General features: G+C 39.0%; 1 protein-coding gene across 3 annotated transcripts in view; it reads left to right on the top strand.

Moving 5' to 3' along the window:
* ALCAM (activated leukocyte cell adhesion molecule) overlaps positions 1-12,888 on the top strand; it is a 116,087-nt gene extending 103,199 nt beyond the window's left edge. Inside the window, exons 12-17 of one of the 3 annotated variants that reach the window (XM_058018266.1) lie at positions 994-1,122; positions 1,813-1,851; positions 1,998-2,115; positions 4,018-4,074; positions 8,885-8,998; positions 10,582-12,888. In XM_058018266.1, the coding sequence (XP_057874249.1) occupies positions 994-1,122; positions 1,813-1,851; positions 1,998-2,115; positions 4,018-4,074; positions 8,885-8,972 (431 nt within the window). In that variant the 3' untranslated portion in view covers positions 8,973-8,998; positions 10,582-12,888. Of the gene's footprint in view, positions 1-989; positions 1,123-1,812; positions 1,852-1,997; positions 2,116-4,017; positions 4,075-8,884; positions 8,999-10,581 lie in introns of all 3 variants that reach the window. The other 2 variants (XM_058018265.1, XM_058018267.1) reach the window with 2 other exon arrangements.
* Positions 12,889-17,995: the final 5,107 nt, after the last annotated feature.

The raw sequence follows: 17,995 nt of genomic DNA, 5'->3' as shown, positions 1-17,995 counted from the left end.
TCCTTATGTGCTTTCCAGCTTTTATCCTAATATTTAGAGTTGTTTTTGTATGGTTATACCTGTTGTTTCTCAGTGGAAACAGAACAATTATGCATTCATCCTGAGGAATAAATAAGAAGAACTCATATATAGCAGGGAAAATACCTGGAAAATATGCAAACTGAAGTATTTTTTTATGGATTACCAAATCCCATGAAAAGCATTGCCAGATTTTGCCTTAGCAGGAAAAATAAATGAGACCTCTCTACAGTCAGTGGCTGGAAGGAGAATGTACAGGGCTCCTGTAGATTCCATTACATTTCATTAGGTTTTGCTTTGAGCCCACAGAAATTATGTGTGGCTGACAAAATTGGTCCATTTACTTGTAGATATAGGACAGGAACAGTCTTGAAGCTATATAAATGATTGCAAATCATTTTCTCTAGATGTTGCATTAATCCAAGAATGATGTGCAGCAAATTTAAGGAGCAACACATTGATATTACAGTACAGATACTATAGGTGCTACTAGACACACGTGGATTGGCAAAGTAATGCTTAATGGGGAAATAGCTTGGAAAACTGGAAACTGGAAAACTTGGAAAAATTCTTCCCCTTAGAGTGGCATAAATGAGAAACAGCAAGATGGAAAAAATTATACCTTAGAAGTTTGAAATTTTAAGAATTTTTTTACTTGGAATATTTTTTTAAATACTTGAATTAAAAGCAAATACAGAATGTTGTTAATTTTTCAGAAAAAAAAAATTTTTTATCATTGGTCTTACAGCACACACTATCTATAACTGGATATTTTGGCTAACTTTTTCTTTCAAATATTCACATTATCATTTCATAAAACAATGTAGTATTTCTCTTGCTATTGTTTGGAAAACTGAAATATAAGTTGAAAGTTATTTCCCTCTGACCATTTTCACTGTGTAATACAAGTGATGCATGTATTGTTCTTTGTGGTTTTAAATGATACTAATCTTCATTTTTCACCTTTTCAGACAGAGGAGACAAAATATGTTAATGGGAAATTTTCCAGTAAAATTGTAATTGCTCCTGAGGAAAATGTAACTTTAACTTGCATTGCAGAAAATGAGCTAGAAAGGACTGTGACCTCCATGAACGTCTCTGCTAGTGAGTGTCCTCTAAAGATAATTTCCTTAAAGTTACAGTTTCTCGTAAAGTACCCATACATCACACTCAAATGAAGAGTAGGACTGCATAGTAATGTTAACACTAAGATATTTAACCTTTTTGTCTTAAGTCAAGCAATTGTAAATCCGCTGTGGATCAGTAGTACATAAAATTTATTGATAGCTTTCTACAATAAGTCACTTAGTCTTCATGACTTTCTCGGCTAGCTACAAAGGTAAACAATATTACAAAATAATAGTACAGCATAATAGTGCAGAATACTGCAAAGTAATACTTCATTTACAAGACAGAGATATTTATTTATTACAAAATTAACAGTATCTCTTAGTCTATAAATTACAGTTTATTGGTATGACTTGAGTCCCAAGAGAAATCAGCCATACTGGGCTTCAATAATATATAATGATGAAAGGTAGTGAGAAGCTATGGAAAGGTAGGATAGAAATTCTCGGTCAGAAATATTTCTGACTTGAATATTACAGGTTTAGAGTAGGATTCTTCTAATGTATATAGTATAATTACAAAGGAAAGGCTTCTATTTAAAGATGGGATTAAATATCTTGTTTGGAAAACACTGTTCCAGTCTCTGTCATTGCTGTAGATAGGTAATTGAAGGTGATTTTTAGGTCTGTGTTGTCTTTAATTCAATTTTAACATTTTTCATTTCAGTAAGTATTCCAGAATATGATGAGCCAGAGGACAGAAGTGGTATGTATGGTTTCCTCTCTCTTTTTTTTTATTCCTTTTTTTAACTTTCTAATCCCTTTTTCTGTTTCTAGTGAAAATTCTTTAGAAATGTTGCAATGCTTTACTTTTTCATAGGTCATCTCATTAATTTTTCTTCTTTGTTTCAGATGACAATAGTGAAAAGGTTAATGACCAGGCAAAGCTAATAGTGGGAATTGTGGTCGGTCTTCTGCTGGTTGCTCTGATTGCAGGTGTTGTCTACTGGCTCTATGTGAAGAAATCAAAGTAAGAAGTTTTTGAAAACTTTATACTAAGCTGGGAAAAGAACTGTGATAAGAAGAGATGTGTGTTTACTTGTTTTCCTTCCTCTAGAGCATTCCAGTTTTCTGGAGTGGGGTAAAGCTATTACAGAAGGTGCACTTGATAGCAAAAGGAAACTTGGTACCTCTGGTTGGCTTGTCCTAATGCTTAATGGGACTCATCTCCTGGAGGTGGGGTTCTGAGATTTCATAGATCATAGTAGTAGTGAGGTCCTGTTTCCTGACAGCCAAGTCTGTGCTGGCTCTTGCATTTAGATATAGTACTTAATTGTGGAACTTGATGTGTGGAAGTCTGTCTGGCTGTACTGGGGCCAGAAACAGCCTTCATTTAGAAATTGGCTACCTTGTTTCCTTTAAAAATGGAATAACATGCAGAATAAGACTCAACCATCTCAGGGAGAAGAGAGATCCCTAAATTTTTCTTTGACGTTTCTTAAATAAAATTTGTAAAAATAGAGCTTCTGTTGCTGAAAAAATCTAGGAGCTCTCATCCCAGTCCGGGTTTTACACATCATAGGCATAGAACAGCATTTTCCATTTTCAACTTTCTTCCTTGTCACAGAGGCTGACTTCTGAAAATAGATGGGAAGGTGTCAAGAAGTGACCGTGTTGCTCCATCCTTTTGAGGCTGGCTGTTGCTGTGTGCCCCATCTGGTCTTGCCCCCTTACCTTTATCTCCAGGGAGAGCTGGGGCAGTCAGGAGCAGCCTTGCTTTCTGACAGCTCTCACAGCTGCTTCTGGGCAGGGGAGGTGAAGTGGCTGTGCATAACCTGCTCCAATCAGTGCAGGTGTAAAAGCAGCCTTAAAGTTCACTTGGCTTTAGTATGATCTTCCATTAAAATTGAATCAGATGAAATCTAAAATATACCAGTGGGATTTTACTGTGAACAAATGTGTTTTCACTGATGTGAAAGTACAAGAAGGAATTCTCCATCTGCTAAGAAATGCTCTTTTTTTTTTGGATAATACATAAAGACTTTGGCTCAACCATAACTGATCAGGTTTTTGAAGTTTTCCAAATATAGAATTGTTATAAATTACCCATGCACAGAACCGCACTCAGATACTATAGAGGGGTTTTTTGGTTTTTTTCCCAAAGCTTACGGGTTTTTTTGTGAAATATTAAAAATAACAACATAGTGCTCTTCCTCCCACACTTTGCTACTGTTCCAATAATGTCTAAGATAACTTTGTCATTCCTTTTCGAATGTGTGAATGTGGAGTCATGAAATTGTGGTATGTTGCTTTGGGTTTCTTTGGATGAGGTGGTTTGAGGGCAGAGAAGGTAAAATATCTCTTCTTGCACCATTGAGTAGTGTGGGGAGAGCTGACAGGAGTCGTAGAATATAGCATGAGATGAATTTATGAATTACAACAATTTTTTCTGCTTCAAAGATAGGATATGGCCTAATCTAAATGGACACCAATTCTTTTCCTCATGCTCAGCTTCTCTTCCTAAAGCTTAGAGGAAAAATTAGACCTAGAATTGATTAGACAGGTTCACTGGAAACAAAAATGCCTTTATAGTTAAACAATAGTCTCTTTATTTGACACATGGTTGCTGGCTTGCAACCCCCTTAATTGATGTATCATCATTGACAATCTCCTGTTCTCTGTATATTTTTAAATTGATCTGTTGCTATCCTCCCTGCTTTCTGCACACCATATTTGCAGGAGCAAGCAGAATGTCAGTACCTATTCTGACAAAGTTTTCATTATGAATCATAGCCTAGCAATCAAAGTAGACCTTGCAAAAAGCAACTTACACCTCTGGACACAATTCCCCCCTCCATCCAGGCCAGCAGGTAGCAGGTATTTTTTTGAACCCACCCTTGACCAGTAACTCACCTAATCTCTATCCCCAAAGTGACGCCAAAGGAAAGTCTGAGAAGGCAGCAGCACAGAACTTTCCAAGTCTGCCGAGGCAAGAAAAACATTACTTTTTTTCTGTTATTGGTGTTGTGGTTTGTATAATCTTCTCTTGTCTTGTCATCCACACTAAGTAGGAATTATACTTGTAGCCTTGGAGTATATTCACAATAAATCACTTGTACAGTTACTCACTGCCCCAGCTTCACTTGATGGAAAAGCTGATTATTGCCACATATTCTTTTCAGTGTGAATATTATCCCATAAATCAGAGACTCATCTGTATTCCACATCTTGCATCCAACCTCCTCTTGAATAAAGAGTTGAGGCTACCTACCCCAGCATGCCTTGTTTCTCCTTCATCTGAGCAGAAGGCCAAACAGTTGTTCTCAGCAGATTTCTCCTTCTTCCAAAAAGGATGTTGTAAAATAATCTGTACTGAATAGAATATAACTCAGCACTTTAGAATATTTGTAATATTTTGGTGTCAAGTGTCAGTTGAGAGATTGCAGGACACCCACGTTAGGTAAATGAAATTTTCACCTTGCCAGAAACAGCTGAGAGTACGGCAGAAATGAAAGATTCAGAAAGGAAATAGTGCACTCAGCAACCTGTGCCCTGCTCTCTAGTCATGGAAGTTGGCTTGTAGTTGGACCTTGGCCCCATTTTTATCCCTGTGGTTGGGAAGTGCCCAAATCTCAAGTCACATAAGGCTAGATCAGGGTTAAAGTGGTTCAACATCCAATGGACATCATTTCTGCTGGGCCAGCTGAATCACAGCAGCAGTCTTAAAGTTGTTCACACTCAGAGCACATCAAGCTCTTAGAATGTTTCTTAGGTCACAGTAATGACAAAGGTTGCTGGCATCTCTGAAAGTGAACACTTGAACCTTAAAAGTTCTGCTTTTCTGATATTTTATAGCAAACAAGCATATGAGTCAGATGTGATGGGCCAAAGATGTAAGAAACTCAGTATGTTTTCAACAAGACTCAGCATTTGTACTAGTTTTCACTCAGTTCCCTTTCAGAGAAAAGACATAGTTACCAATCATCTCTGAAAGTGTCAGCTCATAATACAAATCTAATATAAAAGTGACACAAATTAAAAATGGTCACCCATTTCTTGATGGCTGGAATATTTTTCTAATATCTCTGTGGTTTTTCCTACTGATGGATGTTTAAAAATAATTGGAGGAAGTGGAAGGCAAGATTGGAGTAAGTAAGGAGGTTGCAGCCAGTCCAGATTGGGGTGTGTAAAACCATTTGCTCCTAGAAAATCATGTGCAACAGTGCAGTTGAGTGTAGCTTTAAAGAAATTCATGGCCCTTGGTTCAGCACCCAGAACTACACAGATGTGTATCATCTTACCTGTCATTATCACAAGGTTGGGTAACAGGGACAAACAGCACTGCACACTTTCTTCCTAAAATAGTGTTGAGGGCAAGGCCTAGACTTGTGAGATTAAAAGAGATCAGAAATTAAAACCATACAGCAATTTTGAGTCACCTATATGTAGTCTGTATTTACACTGCAACAGGCAAAATAGTTATCATGGAAAATGGTCTTCATATTACAAATAATGCTATGAAAGTATCTGAACAAGAGCCATGAAAATAGTGGCCTCACAGCACACACACTCCAAAGAATGCTAAAAATCTCACTTTGGTATTACTTGCAGGGAGATTTTGATTAGGATTCCCTGAGGATAATTATTTTCCTGAAGAGCAAGCATAGATAAATATTAACTACAAGTCATAATTTTAGTAAGAGCTCAGAATGATCCATGATTTACAAATTAGTTTAAAGGGAAAAAAAAAAAAAAGAAGAGTGAGTAAACTCATATTTATACAACTAACTTCTCACTCTTCAGAACAGCACTATCAAAGGTGTGGGCTTTTTTTGTGGAGCTGTAGATAATGACAGTGTGAGAGTGCTCCAGGTCTGGGTAAAGTGAGCTGTCTTCCCTTTTGGGCAAACCCTTGGGAATATTTCTATATGTTCAGACTCCATTGCCCAGCTACTCAAATATTATGAGGAGGTCGATCTTGAGTTGCAGATGGAGCAAGCTGGCAGGAGTTAATGCACAGAAAAAGTCCATTAAAAGGAACAACTGCTGTTGAATGTTAAGCTGGACAAGGACCACTTGTCCTGTGCCTGAGGTCACCTCAGGAAGCGATGGAACCCATGTTTTGAGACACTTCTGTTACAAACCCAAGCACGTCTGTCGAGCCCTGGGACTGGTGCTGCTGCTCCTCTGCTGTTGGCAGAGCCCTGCCTGGGGACCCCACCTCCCAGCAAAATAACTCCTGCCTCTCTCAGTGGCACTGTTTAGATAGCACTAAAAAAGGCTGCAGCATTCTTTGTGCTGAGGTGGTGATTCTGCCTCGATAATGGCATTTGGGAAACAAAAAAAACAGGTCAGCAGGATCACTGAACCATCATAAATAAATGGCTGCATTTCAGTCTCAGGCATTGAGAATCAAAATCCATCTGATTGTCAGACATGAAAAACTGCTGCTCTCATTTCGAGCAAGTGGTTTGTAACATCCTCCAAAAGAGTTCTGGAGCACCTGCCTCTTTCAAAGTTAGTGTTGCCCTTGAAGTCTCCCATTTTTGCCCAGGGTGGCTTTAGGGAAATAAAGGTGACATTTGACTTGACGGCTTATAAAATTAAAATAGATTACTTTAAAAATCAAAACCTGATCTCGTTGCAGGATCTCCTGATGTTAGTCATTGAATACTTTTAAGCTAATCAAAGATGAGACAGTTCTCTCTGCTGTTAAGTGTCAGGTCATATGAGATTCAGTCTGATTTGGGCACTGTAAAACTGAGGATAAGAGGCCAAAAAAAAGGATCCCAGTGAGCCATGCCAGTAGTCTGTCCAGGCTCCATGAGCAGACATTAGCAGTTATATGAGGACAGATGTGCACAGTACTGCTTTCTCACATCCAACTCACTTCAGCTCAGGTAATTGCCTGAGTCCAGATTCTTTCAGTTTTTCATCTCTTCCCCTATTGTCTCCAATTTTGTGAGACCTATTTATGGAAAAGACTCATTAGCCACATGACAAGCCAAATTATGTGCTCAACCTAAACCAAACATGTTTTAAATTATAAACTTTTTTAATTTTCAAGGGATTTTTTGAAGGGTTGTTTCTTTTTTGTTAGGATTAAAGAGATTTGTGAAAGGTTGTTAAGCCCACAGAAGGTCAGTCCCTACCAAAGCATTGAATTTTCTTCATTGCATTTCATGTCCTTCCCTTTAATTCATGTCATGTGTTTCAGGTTTTGAATACCAGGAAAAATAGTGTTACTGTGCAATAGAAATTTACCACTGTAGAACAAGTAACTTTGTAATACTATCTCAGCACTTTTAAAATTAAATTTGCCTGTAATGAAGAAGAGCTCAGATCTTTGCAGTAAATGGGTTGTCAGCATGATACCTTCCTGTCAGTCACACAGGTATAACAGAGGCACCCTAAACGAACAGCAAAAGATAATGCAGCTTTAAAATATTAAAACTTGTGGCTCCTCAGGAAAAGATTTCAGAGAGGTCCCTTTCAGTGCAGCCTGTGGGATTTGGGATGCAGAATCCCATCCTCCCTGATCAGGAGAGCAGCATTTCAGCATTGCTCCCGGAGATGGGGAGGGGTTGGGTGCATGTGCAGTGCCCCAGGAGCCCTTCAGAGACAAGAAGGAAGCTTCCCTTCCCTTCAGAGACAGGAAGGAAGCTTCCCTGCCCCGGCAGCTGCTCAGGGTCCTTACCCAGGGCAGGGGTGGGTGCAGCCTTTGCTCAGATGGAGGATGTGCTCGGGTGCCCCTCCAGCAGCGATCCCGTGCGCTCCTGCATGGTGTCAGCGTGCCACGTCCCGCTCCCAGCCTGTGTCTGCATGGTGCTCTGCCAGTCAGCGTCACTCGGGTCTGTGCCCTGCAGCAAGGGTGAGCATGTGCACCAGTCTGTCACAGCAGACCGTAGTTTCTGTAGGGGAAGCAAATTATCTGCCGAGAAAATGCGGACGCGATAATCTGCTTTGACACAAGGGATTTACTTTGTCCCACTCAAATGTACTTGCCCATTTACATTTTAAAAATTGGGGCCTTCAAAATGTTATCACAGCACTGCAGGAATCTTTCACCTTGGCAGACAGTGAGGCTTCTCACAGATTAAATGAATTGCATAGTGGTTTTATTGTGCTAAGCTAAACTAAGCACTTAACTCATTAATTCATCACCACTACTTGCATTAAGACCTGCTATTTTAAATGAGGCATACCTCTTTTTTTCCCCTCCCTCAAACATTTACACAATCTCATCTTTACCCAAAGCTTGTCAGTCATAGCTAACACAGACCTACAAGCCAGAGTGAGATTTTTCTTTTCAGTGGTGCCAGAATTTTCATGAATTTCTTCACATTTGAAGAGCTTCCGTTTGGCATGGGCTCTGAAGTCATTTACGACAAATACACAAAAGATTGCTGTGTTGATCAAGATATTTTAGCCACACTTGTAACGCTTTAGTATGCCTTAAAGCAGACTCATGTTTATTGAAACAAGCTGCACAGTTACTTTGTCAAGAAACATGAATCTCCACAACTGGTTTAACCTTACTAAACGTCTGCTAGCTCAGAATAATTCTGAATTCCTCAAGATGTATCTCAACACACAGAGCCCTGCTGCAATATTTCCTGTGGTACAGCAGTGGGAGATCTGGTGTCACTGGTCTATTTACAGACATATGCAAACCTGTTGCTCTGCTCAGAACTGTCAAAATTTTCTGTTCACTGTGAGGGGAGGAGGCAGTGTCATTTATATGAGTATGGAAAAAAATGCTGTAGACATGCAAAAAATGACCTTCCTTTACATTGTAGGACAGCGTCAAAACATGTAGACAAAGATCTTGGAAATATAGAAGAAAACAAAAAACTAGAGGAAAACAATCATAAATCTGAAACTTAAAGAAAATGTGTCAGTCATCATTCCAGGTAAGTGTTTCATATTACAGCATTAAAATCTCTTTGTTCACCATTCCTTTCCGGTCATCAAAGCTCTAGCTTGGTCTGGTGCTCACCTTCCAGAGTGGGGTCATTTTGTGGTGTAGTTTTAGGACAGACAGACTCAAACTTTTGGCCAGTTAAGAATTCAGAGATTCATATACAAATATAAAAAGAAGTCTGACATTCAGATGGAACTTGCTACTTGGCTTTAGCCTATTGCATGTGCTTGAGGAAAGGAAAATGCAGATTTTATACTGTACCACTGTTCATGTGTATGTGTGTGTTTATATGAAGAGTATGTTTAGACAGAGTTCAGAAGATTTCAAGTTATGACTTGAAATATTTACAGGAACTTCTTCCCTTAGTGAAAGCAACAGTTTCCAAGTCCTTGGTCACTTTTTCCATCATTAATGTAAAGTCATGCAACTTCCTTCCCTTAGAACAAAACAATTCTCTTAGTCTAGATTTCACACACCTGTACTATGATCAGTTTTATCCTGGAAGGAGACACTGTGTGTCTCTTTACATTAGGAACAGGTTTGAAAGTTTCCCCCGCTGGGATCTGTATGGAGTAAACTGTTTACAAATGGTCTGGCAGATGCCCAGGCTCTGTGGGGAATTACAGGAGCACTGCAGAGCACCAAGAGCACCACCCTGTGCTCACACATACATACACCACTCATCACCTCTCCTCCTGGTACCCAAGGGAGGGGGTCAGACCATTTTTCTGGCCAGTTTAGGTCATTTAAAATTAACACAAAAGTCTGGAAACCAGCTAACCATAGAGGTTTGTTTAGTTAGTCATCAAATAGTTGTAAAAATGAGAGTATTACATATTCAGGGGTGCTTGCATTGTAAGCTCCTTCACAGGAAAGCTGTAGACAGCCCTGATTTTCAGTGATCTTAGTAAATAGCACTGGTTACCTTCTTGGGGTAGCAGGGGTTTAAGGCATATGGAATTATGTGAAATTATGATATTTCATATTTATATAACAAGGTTTCTTCTTTAAATGAATGCAACTGTCAATAATTTCAATATGTCAGTATTGTCTGAAATTTTCTAATACAAACCACAAGTTTTGTGTGAAGCATTTAGAATGTAATGGATTATATAGAGGAGTTACACAGTATATAAGGAGATGCAGCATTGTTGTAGGCACTTTACCAGCAATATCACTGTTTTACTAGTTTGGAAAAGAGAATTGGGAATACCAAAATGATGTCCTAGGAAGGATTTAAAGATGGAAAACAAGTCAGTTTGGATTTTGAAAAAGTTGCAGCATAAACACGCTGTACCTTTGGTCTAATCTTCCACTCTGTATTCCTTCAGATCAATAGATCTGCATAACTGAAATGAACATAAATCCATTGCTTACCAGATAAACTTACTGGATTTACTGGGAACAATACTGCAACAGTGATTCTTGTCATGAAAGAAAGTGTTTACCTTACTGAGCTGCAGAAGAAAGTACTTTTCATGTAGCTGTTTATTTACAGCATAGATACTGAGTAGTTATGATGGTTAACATATTTTAAAATGTTTAACTGGCTTTATCTTTTCATATTTTCAGAGAATACATATAGACCAATTGAAGCATGAACGTGGATTGTATTTAAACATATACAAAGAAGTGACAGCTATTCATGGTTCAAGTATTAAGCAGATCATACTACCAGGTTTTCAAAGGATTTTAGACACAATTATCTCAAGCTAAAAAAACCCCACAAACTAATTTTGGCAACAGCCATGATAATAGGTCACCATGTTGTGTTCTGTTTGAAATATTTTTTTGTAAATGTCTGCACTGAAGATTTCTTTTTGTTTGCCTTTATGTAAATTTTTTACGTAGCTATTTTTATACACTGTAAGGCTTTGTTCTGGGAGTTGCTGTTAATCTGATGTATAGTGTAATGGTTTTATTTCAATTGTTTTTATGACACCCTTTGAGCAGGTACATGTCTGATTCTGGTTGTAATCAGTGAAGCCTCTGCTTTGTAGCAAGTACCTAGAGTGTAAGATTGTCTTAAAGAAAATGTCAAACTCCTTTTTCATTCTTTGAAATCATGGTAAAGCAGAAGGGTGACAGCTGTGACAAGAATAAACTAAATTGTTAATGAAAGTGAACATTTAAAAAACCATGCAAAGCTAAACAAGCTAGAAGGGGAATAAAGAGTTTCCCTGAAGAAGTCTGGGTATTGAGTAAGGAACACTATGAAAAATTCCTAGCCTACATACAGCTGGTGGCTGAAAAATCCTTTTCTTCTAGAGCAAGACATGCATTTTATTGATGGTTATCAGTCGTCTTTCATGTTAGCATTAGGATAAGGAACTGGAATTCTGGATTAATTTTGATTCCTTTATGTTATTCGCTGCCTTAAAGTACTGTACCTTTTCTTCTTTTCAGAGAGATACCAGTCAGAATTGGAAACTTTTTTTAAAAAGTGGTCATATCAAAGCTGCATTTTTTCCCACAAAAATAGAATATATATATATATATATTTTTTGTGTGTTTTTGTTAACTATGCTACAGATATTGAATGCACCTTGAGATAATTTTAGTGTTTTTAACTGGTACATAATTTATCAAACAGTACATATAATTGTAACAATGAAATGTCTATGTATCTTTAGTTACATTCAAGTTTGTAACTTTATAAACATGTTTTTTGCTTGAGGGAATTTTTAGAATGGTACTTGATAAGAAAAGGTTTTAGGGTGAATGGCCAATAGAAAGTTGTACTTAAGGGAGATAAGTTTCATCTTATCTGGAAAGTTAGTTTCTGGAAGAAGGTAACAACCAGCTTTGATGGAGAGGAACAGTGGAAGTAAGCAGAACATCAGGTTTCCATTTACAAATATCCAGGGAAAAAGTAAGTTTTTATAGACCGGTAGGCAAAAATAAATAAATAAATAAATAAAAGAAAAAGATGGACGTTAGGAAATGTATTTTGCCACTTTTGCATTATTTAGGGGGCAGAAAACACTGTTACTTGTAAATTTGTAAAATGTTAAATGTCTGGGCAGTAGTGACTGATGTCTTAATAAAAGCTTCCTGTAGTGCATTGGCATGGATTAAATACATAAGATGTCCTATAAACTCTATGCTGTATAAAATATTAGAGGGAAATCCTGTTATATGCCTCTAAACTTTAATTTGTTACTGTTTTATTTGGCAAAAAGAAAAAAATTATAATCTTGGTCAATATTTAAACCAAAGTAAAATGGGGGAAAAACCAAAGTAATTTGTTTTGCATGGCTAAGCCATTCTGTTATCTCTGTAAATATTGTGATTTTTTTCTTTTTAGAATTTTGTTAAAAAAATTCTAAAATTTTTAAACACCTGTTTTTCGAAAATAAAACGTGAACACACAAAAAAGTTACTTTATATATAAATATATCTTTTTCTTTTGGTGCAAGAACACTGCCAAGTGATACACTTGTTTTGTAAAAGTAAAAACAAATTCAGTGGGCATGACTCTGAACGGGAAACATTGTACCAGAGTCCTGTGAAGGAGTCTGCATCTACTGCCTCTCTTTGTTTATAACACTACAAATAATGCTTAAATACGGAGAGGAATCTTCCAAAGATAGGGAAAACTTCAAAGGGAAAGCATAGGGAAGGGCTGAAAATTTTCATACCACTGTCAGGGGAATATAGGGCAAACGAGAAGAAAACAAAGTCCTTCAACTTTCACAGCTACAGAAAAAGGAATACAAACAACTCCTCGCCTTTTGGGATTCTGCTTGATCTCCTATGCACTTTAAATCGTCAGTCCGAGGAGCTGGGTTTTTCACTGCTCCGAGTTCACTATAGGCAAGTTTCAAGAACCAAGAGTGCAAAAGAATTAATGTTTCTATCCATGCCTAAACAACAATAAAACTGAAGTATGTCTTCACTGGCTTGTGTGAAATCTCAGTGTACAAGAGGGAAGGCGCGCGCCCAGCGCTCGAGCTGCTGCCTGTGGCCCTGCACATGCACCCCTGTGGGGCCTGGCTCCCAGCAAAGGCCATGGGGTGATGGCTGTGGGTTTGTGGGGCTCCTCCTGGCCCACAGCGCCTGGGCACCACGAGCACTTTCTCAGCAAAAGCTGGTGCACAGAGCCTTGCCAAAGCTCGTCGTGCAGGTCTCTGCTTGGGACCTGGACAAATAATTACCCTAGCAGTGAATTTGGGGGGACCTGTTCAAATCTGAGCAAGGACACCACGAGAGTTCAACCTCAGTTTACTACACACAGGAAGAAAAATAAAATCCCTGCTCACAAATAGTTTAAAAGCATGACAGGAGGCAGTAGAGGAGAGCCCATCCTCTTGCTTTACAGTCAGATAATAATGTAATTAGTGGTGTCTGTTCATGGCTGTGCAGGAAACTGCCACTGAGCTTGGAACAAACCAGCGGGTTTCACTGCAAAGGCAGTATCCTGCAAAAACACCCATGGGCTTCCCAAACAACTCTGTGAGTCCTCTGAAGCAACAATATCAAAGCTATAGCTGTGCTGCAGTGAAGATGAGCTACAGAAACGTGATAATGGTATGGCCAGAAGGCGAGGCCTTCTGGAAAGAAAGGAAAAAAAAGTAATTGGGGTCAGCACTATAAAAAGAAAAGCATCAGGGATATTTTGTACTGGTTCTGAGTACTGCAGACCACCCTCTGCTGGAGGGCTTTACTGCACCTACAGCTGCTGGCCAGGGGAACAACCATCCACACCTCATTGTCTGGGTGTTTTCCAGGATTTGCCAGCATCAACCCATGTTACACCTTTTTCTGGACAGAGGGCTTTCATCCTGTCATGCTTTGGAAAAAATTCACAAATAAGTAACTCTAAATTCTATATTGGTTATTATTTGAAGATTACAAGATACTAATGTGAGTTTTATCTATACTGATACCAGGCCACAAAGACATGCAAAGAAGGAATAAATCTAAATTTGTTGTCCTTCTTTTAGTGATAAATTTTGCCAGGGAATATCCGATATGCACCTAATAGCCTCAGATGCTGGCTGTTGCAGTGAAATCTGATTTACTTGTAGTACCACATGTGGCTGGATACCTTCCTGTTGACTTCATATTTAGACAGCCATATGTCTGTAATTATCTCAGCTAAGATTAAGCAGTGACATATGAAATGAGATCATGACCTCCTGTGTCAACCACATCTGTGCAAATGTTTCCTGGGTTTCCTTTCGACAAGAATGCATCTGCGTTTGGGTGTCTGTTTCCAAGAATCGCCCAGCACAGCATTTTCAGGCAGGTTTCTCCTCCAGGCAGGAGGAGCCAGGGGAGCACAGCAGGTGCAAAACTTCCAGTTATGTGCTCCTAACCCCTGAAGGGCTCCCAAGACCTTCTGGAAAGGGATAACATCCTCAAGCTGGCATAACTGAGTGCAGAGCAAGGCTCACCTCAGCCCTCTCTCCCGGTGGTCTGCCAGGGAGGGAGGGCATTGTAGGAAGGGAAGGGAGGCAGCCAGGCTGCAAACAAACTAAGCAGCCAACCCCCCACATACACCCTTGCCTTGCATTCCTGTGTAATGCAGCTCACACATTCAGCAAAGATTTGCTGCATTTCAAGCTATTAGAGAATCAGAAACTAAGCCTATTACTTATTATCAAATTATGTCAAGGCCAATTTCTAAAATAAGACTAACTCCATCCACCCAGCCACTCACAAGTCTTAAAATGTCCTCTAATTCATGCATTTTCCTCATTTACATTCTAAATAGAGACATTTCTTCTGTTAGTAGCAAGGCATTCACTTTGATGTAGTAATGGATTTCAGCTTGAAAAGGTGGAGCCTGACAAATTGTTAGGAAATTTTGTTTCTTAGTGAGAAAACAGTAATGTGCCTCTGTCATCACTCACCCTCCCCCTGTTTCCCCCCAGATGTTTTGCCTCTTCTCATGCTCCAGCAGGTGTCAGAGCCAAGGCCTCTGTCAGAGTCTGTTCCCTGTGCTCATTGCCACATCCCCAGTACGGATGGATTCTCTGCTGCCCTCACCATCAGTTCTCCATTTGCAGCACACCCAGTAAATATCAGCAATTTAACACAGCTAGAGACATGAAATAGACTGTGAAACAGGAAAAAAGGTAGAAACATACCAAGCTTCCTCTGCTTGGGCTTCTATGTGGTTGCATACATAGTTCTGGAGTCCCCTGGAGTTTCCCTGCTTTGGGAAAATTGCACAAAAATCTAACCCACACTCCAAAGGCTCAAATGTAATACCATAACATATATCCAGGCACACCACTGTGCCCTTTTTTCTCATCTAACCTTTTTCTTGTCAGTCATAGCATTAAAAATAATGCTAAATAAATATCATTAGGTACTGGAATGCCAGCACAAGTCCTCAGTTTAAGAATGTGATCTTTTGTCCTATATTCAGTCCATGTAGTTATGATGCAAGGATTTATTTAATGAGAATCAGCCCTTGACTTGACAGAGTGGAGGGAAGGAAGGAACATCCTATTGCTCTAAAAAGTAACAAATTAAATATAGTGACTTCTACCCATTTAGTTTTTCTGGTAAAAAGGAATCCCTCTTTCAATACAATGTTCAATTACAATACCATGTTCAATTTCACTCAGATATATTCTACAATATAATAGAATAATTATAGACTGATATAGAATATAGTAAGAGAGCAATAATTACATAATAAGCTATATAATAAAGCTTCTGTTAAAAGAGACCAACTGAAAACCCAGAACAATGCTTCTCTCAGATTAAACTCACATCATCCTAACCCATTCTCCCCCCTGCCCCTTGAGATTCTCACCAGAGGAGTTAAGTGACTGAATGGGCACATCTCTGATGTCACTTTGATTTCTCCAGGACTAAAAGGCAACTACAAATTCAGGTTGTGTTGTAAGGGTTCAATAATGTCTACACACCAGATCAAGAGTTTTCATTAATATCTGCATCTGTCACAAGAAGAGCTATTCTAGCCTGGACAGCAGAATACATTTAAAAGGAAGAACATATAATTGAATCTAAATTCAGGAAATGAAATGAATTAAAGTCTCAAATAAAGCCCTCATAATAGACAAAATATCTGCACTAATTTGGTTTTGTTCATGTTGATATAAAAGCTTTATCTGGTTTTGTTACTCCAAATAAAGACAGATAACACTCATTTCCATGAATTTAAGGAAGTAAACACACACAACAAACACAACTGGCCAAAGTGAGTGCACTTACTAAACAGAAAGAAACAGGATATGGAAATCAGCTAAGACAGACTTTCTGATAAAAACTAAAGCTAGCAAGATTAGCAGTGTGTGGAACACTCAGGCTTTTTTTGTCAAGCGTTGTATCTATTCTAGGTGCAATGTCTTTCTTCCCCCACTCACTGTACTTGAAATAATCCACTGTGCAGTACAGTCCAGGTTTGCTGTTTCTCTTCTGCACAGCAATGCGTCCCAGATTTTCCCAATCCAAACCACATCAGGAACAGCAGTTGAAAAGCAGAGTTTTTCACTGAAATTTTTACACTTATTCAGGGCAGGGATAAGAAATACAAGTTTGGCAACAAAAGTCATCAGTAGTCAGAAACTTTTAAGAATGTCATATTTGTGGACCAAGTCCTCTCACTCTGCCTCTGACTGAAAAGTCAATTGTTTGGTCCTTCAAAAAGGGGTGTGGGAGAAAAGGGAAGAGTGAAACTGCCAGCAAACAGAAGCATAACTCACTAAAAGTTACCTTAAATGAAAGCTAAATACTTTTCCAAGTGCAAATCTTCAAAAATAAAAAGGGCAAAAAAGAATCTGAGGTAGGAATGTTGCTGTGGTCAGCAGCATCCTCCAAGGACACAGCCCTTGGACAGGAGCACTGCTCCATCCTAATTCTTTCTCAAGTGCTGTCCCTAGAGCACTTACTCAAACATCTGCTCTCTCCTCATTATGTGCATGTTTCTCTGCACTAACATGCGCTAAAAGGTGCTAATAGCTATCAACAAGAGGGGATCTGGGGCTCACAGCAGTCAGAGCAATCCTTTATGAAGCTGCTACCCTTGGTGGTCATCTTTAGCTCTAACAGAAGAAGCCACCAAAACTCTCCATGTAGCTCCAGAGAGGGAACAGCCTGCAGTACTGGGCAGAGGTAAATTCAACAATTAACAAATCCATCTAATTCCAGTTGCAGCAGGATGGAAATGCTGAAGGGAACTGCAGCCATTGCAGAAGGTGTGCACAGAGCTGGCATTAAGCAGATTGCATTTGCTCACTGAGTTCTAAGGAAGGTCAAATGGCTGAACAGCAGTAGCTGCTGGAGCAGGGCTGGCTGAAGCACTAATCTGGCTTCAACATAGCAGCAGGTACCAAGAGAACTTCTTAAACATCTGCACTTCTTCAATCAGTACAATTCAGCTCAGAGAGGAACTGAGAGGAACGAAAAACAAAAAAACTTCTGTGGAAATAATTAGACTGGACAGGATGAGTGTCTTCAACTCTGAGAGACAGGGTAACTAAACCCAAATAGCTCAGCTTCCTCAATATACATACTACTGCCTTTATTATAATAATTCTGCCTTCAGTGCAAAAACATTTGCATAAATTTACATGAGGAAAAACATTCAACTGCATTTCAAGGTATTATTAACCAATAACCCTCTCAAATGGTGTTTCAATGCACTTCTTTCATCCAAACAGATCTTGACACAAAACAAATGTGTAATAAGTAGTCCAGCATAAGGTGCATTGCTCAGCATTCCTAATAAATCCACTTGAAATATGAGGCATGGCCATTTGCTGCTGGCTGGGCGCAGGGCAGAGACATGGCCAAAGAAATAGTGATTGGGGCTGTGGTAAACAGCAAAGGTGACAGAATTTCTAAGGGGTAAAACAGCTTCTGCTTCCACCATCCTGAAAAGAATTTTGGTGTGAAGGTATCACAAATAGCACCCCAACTGTGTACTACTGATGCTCATCTACATGGGGAAAACTCTGAATTCTGGCTAATTCAGAAACTTGCACATCAGGACAGAGGTAGTGAG

The sequence above is a fragment of the Melospiza georgiana genome, chromosome 2, assembly GCF_028018845.1.
Source record: "Melospiza georgiana isolate bMelGeo1 chromosome 2, bMelGeo1.pri, whole genome shotgun sequence".
NCBI lineage: Eukaryota > Metazoa > Chordata > Aves > Passeriformes > Passerellidae > Melospiza > Melospiza georgiana.
Note: the sequence above shows the minus strand (reverse complement) of the source record. Positions and strands in the feature narration are given on the sequence as shown.